The 14298-nt window shown below is 37.2% G+C and overlaps 1 protein-coding gene across 1 annotated transcript in view; it reads right to left on the bottom strand.

Annotated features, from left to right (window-relative positions):
* Nucleotides 1-7952: 7952 nt before the first annotated feature.
* Nucleotides 7953-14298, bottom strand: part of ZNF804B (zinc finger protein 804B) — a gene marked incomplete at its 3' end in the record, with an annotated part of 348362 nt that continues 342016 nt past the window's right edge. Inside the window, exon 4 of the mRNA XM_084897308.1 lies at nt 7953-11586. Coding sequence (XP_084753434.1) covers nt 7953-11586 — 3634 coding nt within the window. The remainder of the gene's footprint in view (nt 11587-14298) is intronic.

Genomic DNA, 14298 nt, shown 5'->3' with positions numbered 1-14298 from the left:
ATTTCTCTTCAGGAGTTTAGCAGTATAAGAAATCAAAATTAAACCTTTCCCTGGGCCCTGCTGGGCCAAAGATAAGCATGAAATCACCTTTGCCCCTAAGTACATTAGCTACAGGCTGATCCATAAATGTCAAACGTATACTGATGTAAAGATTCAGGTGCTTTTCAATTGTGCTTTTGGCACACTGGTTCTGATATTTATATGTTTTTCTTCGGAATATTTACCTCTCTTTCTGAAAACGCATGGGGAAATTTCCAGGGAAATTTGAGAAGTATGCTACAGGTTTGAGATGATCAGCGATGTCAGGTCCCTAATAAGGAGGCAGCGAATTCTCCCTGAAGGCATCTGGATGTTTCATTGATAGACATCTAGAACACTGGCAGGCCAAGCGTTGCTAAAGGGTAGAGCATCTTCATATCTCCAATCATTGTTCCAAATGTTTGAACTACATGATGTTTCCGGATCGGCTTGGAAGAGTTACAGTAAACTTTAGAAGCTGTGTAGCTGCCATCGCTGGGGACTTTGTAAGTGAGCAACCATTTATGCACAAAGGAGATAAGCCAGATCTGGAAATATGGTCCTGAATAATTTTACTGATGAGATGTTCATTTAATGGGAAAGCTTTATAGGATTAATTTCTTTGAATATATTTCTATTCAGAGATAACAGGGAGATTTCCAATAATCCTGGCAGAAACTAAAGAAAAGGAGTGACTGTGAAATCTATTTTCTATAAGTGAAATAGCAATTTCAGGTGATTATTTTGTGTAATGTCTGCCAAAGGGAAAATTCTGGGAACTAAAACCTTTCCAAATTACTCCTCACATATTAGTCATTTCCTATATTTAACAACATATGTAAAAGTAAACTCAAATGTGGCAGGAAATAATTAAGAGGTTCACTTGCACACATTTCTAGTTTTTCATACAAAACATTTATTTTTGTTAGCCATACCCTGAATCCAGTGAGACTATCTGATGGTGGACCAGTTCTGAATTTCTAAGGAAACTGTATAGATGGGTATGTGTGTCTATGTGTGTGCATGTGCATAAAGAGTTTACAGTCTTTCTTAAAATATTTTCAGTTTTTAATTAAGAATTTATAGTTTAAGACAGACACAAAACCTTGCCTCAATGAGCCAAGTTTGAAAGAGTAGTCCCAGACAGGGATTTATTTCATAAATATTAGTCCATACTTATTAAAAAACTTTAATGCTGAAAACCAACTGTCTAATAATTGTATAAGTGGAAGAAAACAATGCTAAAAATATAATTTATCAAAGTGGCAAATTTTTAAAAACGGATCTATTTTAAACTCAATATATAATTAAAATTTCCCCTATTTCATTTTCTTTCAAAGTATGATTCACTTAAGTAATATAAAAATAAAAAATAAAAAAAAGTCTGAGCCTGTACTCACTATTTTGGGCAAAGTAAGAGGATGGCTCAGAATGTTCAACAGAGTAGGAAAAGTATGTTGGGTGTTATCAGAAGAAAACGTTAATCAAAATCAATCCCTGTGAATCAACCATCTGAAATTTGGAAATTATGCTAGAGGATAACTAGATCTGCCATTGATCATAAGCAACATTCTAGAAAAAGGATTCTGAAAATCCCAATTTTTGTTCACCCAAATGTGCAAAGTTCTTAACATATTTCAGTGATGAAAATTTTATAACTTAAATTGTCAAATTATTCATATTGACTCAAAACTTAACTTTCTGTGATATTTATCCCATCATTTACCCCTAAAGAGAGTAAATACTATTTTTCAGGGTATATAACTCCATGCTCCTATTACAATATTTAAAGTTAGAAAGTCATTCCTATCTTTTTTCTTATTTATTTTTGGCAGTGGAGGACGGTGTCTTTTTTTAATATGGCATTTCACAGAATCAAAAATTTGTTACTTCAGTCAATTTGTGTTAATTTACAGAACTCATGTTATTCATTAGTATAAAAACAAAATTGATCTGGTCTCTTAATTAGTCAGACCTGCCACTTATGAACCCATTTCAGTTTGTCAATAACTCTCTTACATTTTGTACCAGAACAATACATATTTTCCAAAAGTGGTCTAATTTTTCCAAGTTCTAAAAGAAATCCTTAAAGAATGAAACTGCACTGCTATCTTACACCATTCAAAAAAAGTAACTCAACATGGATTAAAGTCTTGAATGTGAGACCTGAAACCATAATATTTCTAGAAGAAAACATGGGCAGTGTACTCCTTGACATGGATACTGACAACGATTTTTTAAAAATTTAATACCAAATATAAAGGCAAAAAAAAAAAAAAAAAAAAAAAACCCAAAATAAACACATGGTACTATAGAAAACTAAAAAGCTTCTGCACGGCAAAGAAAACCACCAGCAAAATGAAAATACAAATATTTGGGAGAATAATATTTGAAAATCATATATCTGATAAGTGGTTAATATCCAAAATATATGAATGACTCAGGCAACTAAATAGCAAAAATCAACCAACCAAACAAAACAAACACACACACACACACACACACACACACACACACACACACACACAATGTGATTTAAAAATAGGCAGATAATCTGGATAGGCATTTTTGTAAAGAAGGCATACAAATGGCCAACAGATATATGAAAAACTGCTCTACATCAATCTTCATCAGGGAAATACAAATCAAAACTACAATGAGATTTCACTTCATATATATTATAGTGGCTATGACCAAAATGACAAAAGGTCAATTCTGGTGAGAATGTGAAGAGAAGGGAAAACTTGTTCACTTTGGTAGGAATGTAAATTGCTGCAGCCACTATGGAAATCAGTATGGAGGTTCCTCAAAAAATTAAAAATAGAACTACCATATAATCCAACAATTCAACTCTGGATATTTATCCAAAGAAAGTGGAAACACTAATTTGCAAATACATCTGGCACCCCCATGTTTATTGCAGCATTTTTTTTTTATATTAGCCAAGACATAGGAACACCCTAAATGTTTATTAATGGATGAATGGATAAAGTAAATGTGTACATATACATATATGAATTAAATATTTATTATATATAACATAAATCTATTGTTTCACTTTTCTACCTTTCTCTATCACTGAGCAAGTCACTGAATGCTCTTGTCTGAAACATTTTATTCTAACCAGCCTCCTTATCCTTACCTTGACTCCCCTAGAGATTACTCACAATACAATAGCTGAGTGATTTTGATAAAACTAAGATGAATCATGTTGATCCTCTGCCAGAATTTTCCAATAGCTTCTCATCTCACAATAAAAGCCAGGCATTATAATGGCTCCAAAGTTACTTGCCTCCCACAATTCATCCTCTGAAACCTATTTCCAAGCTGCAATGTACTGCTATTTCTTAAGCATGGCGGCACACTCAACAGGTTGTTGAAACCTGATCTTTTCTTAGCTTAGAATATTCACTCTTTCACTTCAGGTCTTTGCCAAAATATCGCTTTCAGAGTGAAGCTTCCCCTAAGGACCTGATTTAAAAGTAAACTTTACTCACTTCTCCCCCATGACCCCCTGTATGTGCCTTTCCTACTTCCTTCCTTCAACAGCATTTATCTTCTGATAGACTACGTAGTGTTATATATTTCACTCGTCTATTCTGCTTTTTGTCTTCCAGATTCAAGGACAATTAAACTACCCGTGGTCTTATTTTTATTTTTATTTTTATTATTATTATATCTCCAGCAATTGGACTACTGCCTAACTCATGGCCCTTAATAATTATTTGTTGAAGGGATGAGAAAGAAAACAAAGTAGATAAGTAAGAAATAAAATACTTTTTTGCACTATTTGTTTTTAGTATACTTGTTATAGTTACTAGTGATTGTCTCTTCCTTTTCATTAAACCGTTCTGCTTAAAATTATATCTATAAATCAGTAATATCCATATTTAATATTTTTTTCCCATTATAGAAATAGAGATAATGTTTTCTAGCTCTTTCCATTCTCAAGGACATTTGGTGTCATGAAGCCCACTTTTGGAAATTCTAAATGTGAATATTCAAATTCATTTGAAGTGGCCAGAAGTCATTTTCTCTGTAGTGTCCAAATTTCTTATACATGTTGTTTTTATGATTTCCACACTAAACAACTTTATTAACTAGGAAAATAATAATGAAATCAGATTGTATTTTTTTTATTAAATTATTTGCCCCTAGCAGTAAGCAAATAATCAGGTCAACTTTTTTTGATTTTCCCAATAAATGGAGTATTAAAAAGACATTTAGCTAATAATCTCTGTTGATACATGACTGTTGTGTTACTATTTATGGATGTATGGCACAACAATTACTATGAATATATTCTCTTTTCAATTTATATTAGATTAAAGGACTACACTTTCTACCTCATTGGAATATTTTAAAATTATAGATTTCTTCTTATAATGCCACAACTCTTACAATTTCCCACCATGGAGTGTAAGTTATTTTTTATTTAAATGTCAAAGTCTGATTTCCATAGTTTCAGATAGTATATCCAGTGAACATTTTCATCACCCATAATACAAGATAGTCATTTCAGTGCCATCAATTCATATCCATCTATCTTTGTTAGTCAAAATTAAGTGCCAATTAGAGTTTCTCTGGTTTAACCTTCTGAGAGAATAAATTGTCACAGAGACAATTATAAAAATTAATAGGACTTCTAGTGAGTTATCCATAATTACTCTGTTTTGGCTCTATGTCAACTTTGCATTCTGTTTTAGAAAATAGTCATCCACATTACCTTTTTATGTGCTGGAATATTACTCATTAATTTTTATAAGATATGTTTTATTTATTTTACTTCCTTTGAATTCAGTCAATATTTATCAATGTTCTTTTATAATCGCTTTTTTTTTTGGATGTCAATGCAAGAATAGAGTTGTTGCTATTTAATGTTTTTCCTCCATTTCTATTCCCTTTAAATATTTCTATTCCATTTAAATAAGTTAGATTTTTTTCCTGTCATATCCAAGTAGAAATTCCCACCCCATAAATAATATCTGAGAATATATAAGAAACTACAAGTTTTTATGTTAAAATCTCTCTCTCTCTCTCTCTCTCTCTCTCTCTCTCTCTCTCTCTCTCTCTCTCTCTCTCTCTCTCTCTCTTTCTCTCCTCCTTCCATCCCCCCTCTCTTTTCCTCTTGCCATCTTTCACCAGCATCAGAGATGTTTTCTCCTACTATTTTCCAAGTATTAGGAAATGAACCATTCATTTCCCTTATCTATCCATGATACAGGGGGTACAATGGGGGTAAATACAGTCTCTTCAATGAAACTAGACAAATTTCTTATACCACATCCAAGAATAATGGGTTAAAGACTTAAAATATAAGACTCTAAACCACAAAACTCCTTGAATAAAAGGATGGCAATAAATTCTTTGACATTGCTCTGAGTAATATTTTTTTCAATGTATCTCCTCAGGCAAAAGAAACAAACAAAATGAACAAATGGGACCACATCAAAATAAAAAGGTATTGCTCAGTAAAAGAAACCATCAACAAAACAAAAAGATAACCAACCGAATAGAAGAAGATATTTTACCAATGATACATCTGATAAAGGGTTAATATTCAAAATATATAAGGAAATTATACAACTTAATACCAAAATAACAAATAACGTAATTTAAAAATGGGCTCAGGACCTGAATAGACATTTGTCCAAAGAGGACATATAGATGACCAATAAACAGGTGCTCAGTTTCACTAATTATAAGAAAAATACAAATTAAAATCACCACATAATATTGCCTTTCAACTACAACCTACAAGTATTGCCGAGGATGAGGAGAAAAGAAAACTTTCATGCACTGTTGGCAGGATTGTAAATTATTGCAAGCACAATAGAAAACAGTATGGAGGATCTTCAAATAATTAAAAATAAGAACTACCATATGACCGAAAAATTCCATTTTGGGATATTTGTTTAAAGAACCCCAAAACACTAATTTACAAGGACATAATGCACTTCTATGTTTATTGCATCATTGTTTCCAATAGCCAAGATATAGAGGTAACCTAAGTATCCATTTGATAAGCAGATAGATAAATAAGAGGTGTGCATATAGACAATGAAATACTACTCAATCATAAAAAGACTGGAATCTTATAATTTGCAACAATAGAGATGGACCTAATGGGCATAACTACACTAGGTAAAATAAGTCAAACAGAGAAAGACAAAACAAACAAACAAATAATACTACTTATATGTGCAATCTAAAAAACAATAAACAAAACAGAAACAAACTCATTGATACAAACAAGTTGATGGCTGCCAGATGTGAGGGGACTGGGTGAAATAGAAGAAGGAATTAAGAGGTACAAATTGGCAGTTATAAAAACAGTCATGGGATGAAAAGTAAGGTATATGGAATAATAATCAATAATCTTATAATACTGTATGTATTAGGGTGAGCACTTCATAAGGTACATAAATGTTAATCAATATATTGTACACCTGAAACTAATATAATTTTCTATGTCAATGCCAATTTAAAAATAAATATTAAAAATAAATAAAATGTTAAAAATATATATAATTGTGAGGTTTAAATGAGATAATGTAGACAAAATACTTAGCCTGACTCTCTTGACACATAATAGATCTTTAGTAAGTAGAGCTCTTCACCCCATGAGGCCAAGGTGAATAAGATGCCCCTTATATCTTGGAGTGGTGGAAGAGTTTGCAACACAATACATAAAACTGATGACCTCCATTTCTGTTCAGTTTGATTTTTTTCTGAAACCTGTGCTTACGGGGAATGTAGTCATAAAAGTTTTTCTCTCATTTTAAGAATATAAAATAATAAACCAATCGGTGGGCCATTCAGAAACATAAACATAAGAAATACAAATTCAGTGAGCCAGAAACATTTTGAACAAATATTTAAAATCATTTGCAAAATTACATGAATGACGATTTTACTCATTATCATTCACTGTTTTATAAATATGTAGGGCAATTGAATAAAACACACCAAATTCTTTCTAACATTTTTCCAGTAAATAGCATGTAAAAATTCCAAACCTTTACTTCTCCACTTATACGTATATTGGCTGAACACAGTAACATTTCTGAGAAGAATAAAGAAAATATAACATTTAGTCCCTTTAATATTTAAAAGATTGGCCAATATATTCAAATGTTATTCTGAGTATATTTTATTTCACAATACCAAATATTAATGATAGTTGTTATATGTTTTCTCATACAAAACTTAAACATTCTAAATTTTAGATATTGGAGATTCTTACAATTACAAAATTGACATAAATGTGTGTGAAATAAAGATAGCATAATTTTTCACAGAAACTCAATATTATAAGTGTAATCTGTGTAAAGATGGTTTGTCATTGAAGAGTAGCTTTTACTCTCAATTAATCAGACAATTTCTTGCCTTACTTTATTTCATTTGAAAACATAGATTATATTGATTGAAACAATTATATGGATAGAAAGTTTTAATAGTTAGCCATACAATCATTATTTTTAATAATTAGTTCCTTTTATTGGCCTTTTATTATTATCTGATGAATAAAACCAAATGCCCATTCATTCATTCACACACTCAACCAAAACCTAGAGCATATGGTATTATGTTCCATTTGATTTTCTTTGTAATATTCATAACCTGCATGAATGTTTTCTGTTATCATTTTATAATCCTTTGTGAGAATTCATTCAAAGGGATCTTAAACACTTTCCCTCTCTCTCTACATAAAAATTGTTTTAAATGTGTCCTATTATTTTTACAAGTTAAAAGAAATTCTAAAAAAAAATGCTCCTATTTCATTATTGGCAATTCAGTTCATATTTATATATTGGTCACATTTTAAATTGGCAGCAATATTTAGATTGATAATAATCAGATAGAACACTTTACATGTATCATCTCATAGGTAGTGACAATTTATTTATCCCCAAGAGAGGCTTCAATACTTATTAGTTCAAGTGTGCTGACACATTTAAGGCCTCTTTCACTCCATTGTACTGTTGCATCTGACTGGAGCAAGAATGATGGCAAAGATCTTGACCTTGAAACACTGGTTGAAGTAAAGGGTTCAGGTGGATGATGGATGCGGTGGCTGGGTTTAAGTGAGGGCTAAACAGCGTGGGGATGAATGCTGCCGGGGGCAGGGGCTGAAGTGCGATGTGAGATGGGTGGAAGGGGGCAGCTGTGACTAAATGCACCGGGCGACCAGCCATGAATGTGGGGTGTGCGGGGATGAGGGCTGGTGTCAGCGGAGGAAATGCAAATGGACTAAAATGTGGCTGCGAGAGAGGGTGCAGGTGAGCTATAGGGAGGTGATTGCCCTGGGAGTGTATGGAGGCTGAAACCGCAAAATGCTGCAGGAAGGTGTGGTGGATGGTGGTGAAGGAAGCGTGCTGGTGAACTGGGACTGTCTGCACAGCCGAGGCCGCAGGCAACACCCGGAGATGCTTCGCTAGGAGCTGTTTCTGCATGTGCTGCTGGGCTTGTAGCTGGAGGAGCTTGTATTTATCTATTTCCTCGGGAGAAAATGTGACTGGCTGTTGAATTAAAGGAGGAGAGAGAGACTTATGACACAATTCTAATTCTTCTGCTAATCGGTCATGCTTCTGCATAGCTCTGTCATAGCAAGGGTTCCTATCCCCCTCTGCATGATGGGTGTGCATGCTTACATTCTGCAGGTTTCGGTCTATTTGGTCCTCTTTGGTCTCTGTGGGATCAGTAACACCAGCGTATCTATTAGAGGGGAGAGCACCAGGGAAATCATTTGGTACTGGATCATAGCTTGGAATAAAAGGCTGGACTTCACTCGCCAAAGGTTTTGATTGTTCTTTTGTTGTTGGGTTTGTTTTCGTGTTCGGTGACTGAGACTCTACTACTCTGTGAACTATACCTCCAGAAAGATGGTGATCACAACCAGTGTCTACTAAGACAGTCAAGTTACTGGTCTGTGAACTGCTGATTTTGCCTGTCTCAATAGTTCTTTCCATTGCACTGCCTCTGTCATTTGTTCGTTTGCTTGGGGTGCATCCTTTTTCAGACAAAGGCATTGCTGGTCTGTGACCGCCCGGTGGGGTAAATTGAATTGTGCATTGGATTTGTGAATGAGGCTCGGATTCCTTTTTACAACCGTTGGCAGAGACCTCAACGTTAGCTGATTGCTCCTGACACTTCTTCGCTTGAACTCTTTCTAGAAGGCTTCTGGCTGTCACCGAGGTCTCCTCTCCTCCTGGAAGGGTTGACTCTGTGGTTTCTGAGAGGTGGCTGGAGCAGTTTCTTCGAAGACAGCTGGTTTTCCCAGATTTACACTGCACGGGTTTGATGTTTAGCAGATCACAAACGTGAGGGCTGTGCAAAGACTGCCGACTTTCTTCACTTTTCCTGAGGTCATCCATTCTCTCTCTGGGGTAAGAGCCCAACGGGCCGTGCTGAGGTCCCTGGCCCTTAGATGGCCTTCCACGATTCCCGGCACAGAAAACCCGGGAGCTGGCATCGCATTGGGTGACTGTCCTGGCTTTGGGCCCTGAAAACTGTGGTTGGCTTTTGCGCAGTTTATGTCTTTCCCTACAGTGGTTGTATCTGTGCTTTGAGTGTTTTTCACATTTCAAGGATTCCCACAACGTGCAGTGCTTATCTCGCCGTGTTTCAGACTGCAGGCAGCCACGCCTGGCTCCCTCACCAGAAAGGCAGAGGCAGCAGTGCTGTGGGCATTTCTCTCTGTGCCGTTTCACCGAGCTGCGTTCTCCTTTACAAAAGGAGAGCACTTGACCTCTGCTGTGACCTCCGGACCCATGACGTGAACAAGTACCTCTCAGGCTGGACGTGCTGTCCGGGGATGTTTCCGAAGGGCTGGGGCATCTCTCGAGAGTCACCTGTGGGGGGCTTCTCTTGTCATTTTGGGTTCTACATCCAGGCACCTTGTTGGGCACACTGATGTGGTTACTGTTCAAAATCACACTGAAGTCTTGCCCATGGTCCCTGTGACCTCCTACTGTGCAAGGACTGGTCTTCCAGGTGGATTGATTTGCATCTTCGGAATCTGAAGGAGGATCACAGGGAACCCGTTTATGTTTTTTAGTCCTCGGGATGTAAGGAGTAAAAGCCAGGCCCTCGTGGGCGTCGCTTGGAACTACCCTTTGGCAGCTTTGCCAATGGGCCCTGAAAGGGTCCTTACGTTCATGATCACTATTGTCATCGTTTCCTACACCGTTCTTCGGAGAGACATCAAGGCAAGCAGGCACTTCAGGATTTCTCGTTTCTAAGTCACTGGCACTCAAACTGTGTTCACTCGTGTTTGGCTCAGAATCGCTGGACCCCATGTGACATGTTCTCTGGACGTTTTCCCAATCAGGACGAGCTGTCAGCATCTTTGGTTTCAGAGGTTGATTGTTACCGTCTTGGCTCGATCTGTGCTGGTCTTTGATTAAACCTGAGACTGGGCTCTCTATTTCAGTCTTCCTTTCCGACGGCTCCTTCATCAATCCCGCTTGTGAGTCCACCGGCTCCCGGCCATCGTTCGTGGTGTTCCGAGAAATCTTAAAATCAAAATACAATGGGTTGCAGCCATAAGAGATACAGGGCTCTGTCTTTGTAAAGAGCAGTAGCTCCGTGGGCCACTGGAGAGTGGTGTGGCCGTCCTTGCTTTGTACGTGCAGGTAAGGCAACGGCTTGGACTTGACTTCACGGGAGCGTGCTTCCCCGAGGAGCCTCTGCACGCTGTCACTCACTCTTTCTGTTCCACCCGCGGGTCCCTCCCTCCTCTTTCTGGAGCTGGAATTCAGAGGCATCGGGCTCTTGTGCTCGCTGGGCTCTAAGGATGGAAACTCATCCAGACATTCAAACATCCTGGCATCCCTGTGCTTGCAAACGTTGGGCGGGCTGGAGGAGGCGTTTGCGTGGCATGCATGATTCATGCCGTTTTCTGAAAGGTTTCTCAATGCTTTTCTGGTTTCCTTTTCTCTACTGGAAGGTGGGAAATCCGTAGCTGAAAGGTGAACGTTAGGTTTAGGGAATAAAGCAGGAAGGCCAGTGGAGTCTTCTGCTGCTTCAGTGGAGTCGTCGTTGTCTTGCAGGAGCTGAGCGCTGCTGTGCGAAACGCCTTCCAGGTGGCTGGGGGAGCTCCTTCTGTCCTCTTCCCTGGCCAGGGGTGCCCCCGTGCTTGCAACCCCGCAGCACCTGCACTGCTCCACGGCCCGCGTTGTGTGATAGGTGGTTGGCTTGTGGCAGTCGTGTGTCTCTTCTGCGTTCTCGCTAAAGACCGATGCCGAAGACTCTAATTTGACGTGCACTTTTTTGGAAAAAGAAAAGGATACTCCTGTCCGGTGATTCGCATTACTGAGAGCAGACGATGCCTGTGGCACCCGCTTCCCAAACAAATAAAGCCTGTCCGTCTGTAGCTGGTGGCGGCTGGGCACAGCAGGCCGCTGCTTCTCGGAGATGCTCCTGGGGAGGCTCTTTCCTTTCAGGAGAGGGGCGCTCTTCAGGCTGGACACCTTCCTGCTGCTCTTGACTGGGAAAACGCCCTGCTGCAGTTGCTTTTCTATGGCTACCCTGGGGGCTTTGTACGCTGGTCCATTCCCAGAAACACTGTGAAGACAATAAGGATCAACATGATTAGGATCCTGGATTTGAAATCTTCTCCACCTATGAACGTTTCATGGTGTTTCTATGATGGGCTGTGCTGCCATGTATGAATTCTGCCTGCTGTAACACAACCATTTCACTGCACTTATAACTCAGTATATCTACATTTCAAAGTGGCTATTTCTGAAGCGCATCATGGAAGTGCATTATTTTTGAAATGGGCAAAAAACAGGAGCATGGGAATATCTTATGCCAGGGCCACACAAGAAAATAAAGTATTGCATTTATATTACAATCTACGTCCTTCAGAATGCAACAGATTGTGGAATATAGATGTAATAGCCTTTCACAAAGAGTTTTCCAATCAGTGCTTTCAGATTAAATAAGACATTAACAAGGGTTGTCACTTCCAAAATGTATCTTTGTTTTTTCCCCTCTAAGTTCTAGCATTTTGTAATTTTTGTTTCCTCAACTTTAAAATTCCTTCACATTTTGCTTCCTTTTGAAATGGGGTGGTTAGTTCTTTCTTTATGACTTGTCACTATTTTGAGTAATTATAATAATGCATAAAAAAGTTATACATTACAAGCCATCTGAATATCTTCAATTATCTTGAAATCATTTCTTCTGCTTCTTACCCAAATATTTTCTTTTTTATCTTTTGTATACTTAATCTTTTAGTAGATTTAAGCAAACTAATCATTTTACTGAGCTTAATTAATAATTCAACTGGAAAATGAAAATAGAAAAAATATATATGTATATATACATATATAACATATATATTTATATTAGATTGAAATTATTCCTTTTTAATGCTTTACCTGTAAAACCTCTACCACAATACAAATCCCATCAATTATCTAACTGTTTGAGTGGCCTTTCTTCTTTCTTTTTCTTTTTCACATGCTTCAATGTGTGTATGTTTGCTTTTTTTCTATTTAGAATTTTACATCATTTCTATCCAGTCATTGGATGCTGAAGTATTCACTACCAAAACAACTGATACTTTTGCCACATGTAGTTAAATTCTAATGGAGAGGAGTGCTTCCTGAGTCTTTAGCCTGAGAAATTCTTTCCTATTGCCTTCACCTATGACTATCTGGCCAATCAGCATGGAACTCAGAGTTACATTTCTTTTGTCCATCAAATTTCATGTCCTTTGCTTTATTTTCTTTACATGTTTAATATTGCAGAGACATATTTAATCAGCCTCCTTTAATTCATTTATGACATGAATCAATTTGAGCATTTGTATGATTTTATAATTTTTCATTATGCATATTTTATTATGTTTATTATATATAGTATATTTTGTTCTATTTATTACATATAATAAGTCATATGTCTAAAACATTTTACAAGACTATAGTTAAAGTTTATGTAACTCAATTTAACTCCCAGAATGATTTTTTAAATTAGTTTTTGCTAGTATTTTGGGGCACTTTCAATTAACTTAATTCAGTTCAGACACTGCTATTTCTCTGATTATTCCATCTCCCCTGTTTTGATTTCTTAACCTAGAATTATATGTTAAATTTATTGGCTCTCCTAAATAAATGTGGCTCCTTTATGATAATAAAAATCTTATTTTTCTCAGTATTCTAGTGTCTTAAATTTGTTTTTTTTCTAGTTCAGAAGAATTTTTAAATAGCATATGCTGCATTTCATTCATTCATTTTTTTTCTTTTTTTTTTTTAATATATTTTATTGATTTTTTACAGAGAGGAGGAGAGAGGGATAGAGAGCTAGAAACGTCGATGAGAGAGAAACATCGACCAGCTGCCTCCTGCACACCCCCCACTGGGTATGTGCCCGCAACCAATGTACATGCCCTTGACCGGAATCAAACCTGGGACCTTTCAGTCCGCAGACCGACGCTCTACCACTGAGCCAAACCGGCTTCGGCTCATTCATTCATTTATTCATTTATTCATTTTTGTTAATCCTCACCCAAGGATATTTTCCCATTGATTTTTTTAGAGAGAGTGGAAGGGATGGGGAGAAACAGGACTTGGGATCTAGTCTGCAACAGAGGAATGTTCCCTTGACCAGAATTAAACCTGGGACCCTTCAGTCTGTGGACCAATGCTCCATACATTGAGTAAACCAACTAGGGAAGAATTTAATTCCCATTTTACTGATTATTTTACAAATTCAATCTCTTGTTTAACCATGTCCATATGAATTTTAATTTCCGAACAAAAATTTTAGCAATCATCTAGTCTTTAATAATTTCATACTATCCTCTAAATTTTGAAATTTTATAAAACTGTATTCTTTTCCTTATTGTAACTGTTTTGTAACAAAAACTTTCCTTTTGTTCATCACATTAATCTCCTGTTTTGAATTTTTTTAAAAAAATGTTCTTTAGAGAAGGTATTTACCCATCTTTATCATAAGGAATGAAGAGGAACAGTGTAAGATACTAGAGGTCTGGTGCATGAATTCGTGCACGGGTGGGGTCTCCAGGGCTGGGCTGACTGGGGCCTGCCACTTGGGGGAGGTATAGGGCGTGGGAGGTGGGCTGGTCCCAAGGAGGGAGCTGGAACTCAGCGCCACTGGGAAAGGGGCCACATCCACTGCCACCCACACCCAGTTCCCCATCTCAGCCCAGGGCCCAGAGGCCTTGGTGGGGTTGGTAGAAGAGGCAATAGTAACTGGGCAGGGTGTGGAAGGAATGGACACTGGATGCCGCTGCCACCAGCCGGCTGT

The sequence above is a fragment of the Pipistrellus hanaki genome, assembly GCF_964339955.1.
Source record: "Pipistrellus hanaki genome assembly, chromosome: 10".
NCBI lineage: Eukaryota > Metazoa > Chordata > Mammalia > Chiroptera > Vespertilionidae > Pipistrellus > Pipistrellus hanaki.
This window is presented reverse-complemented; position numbering and strand designations above follow the sequence as displayed.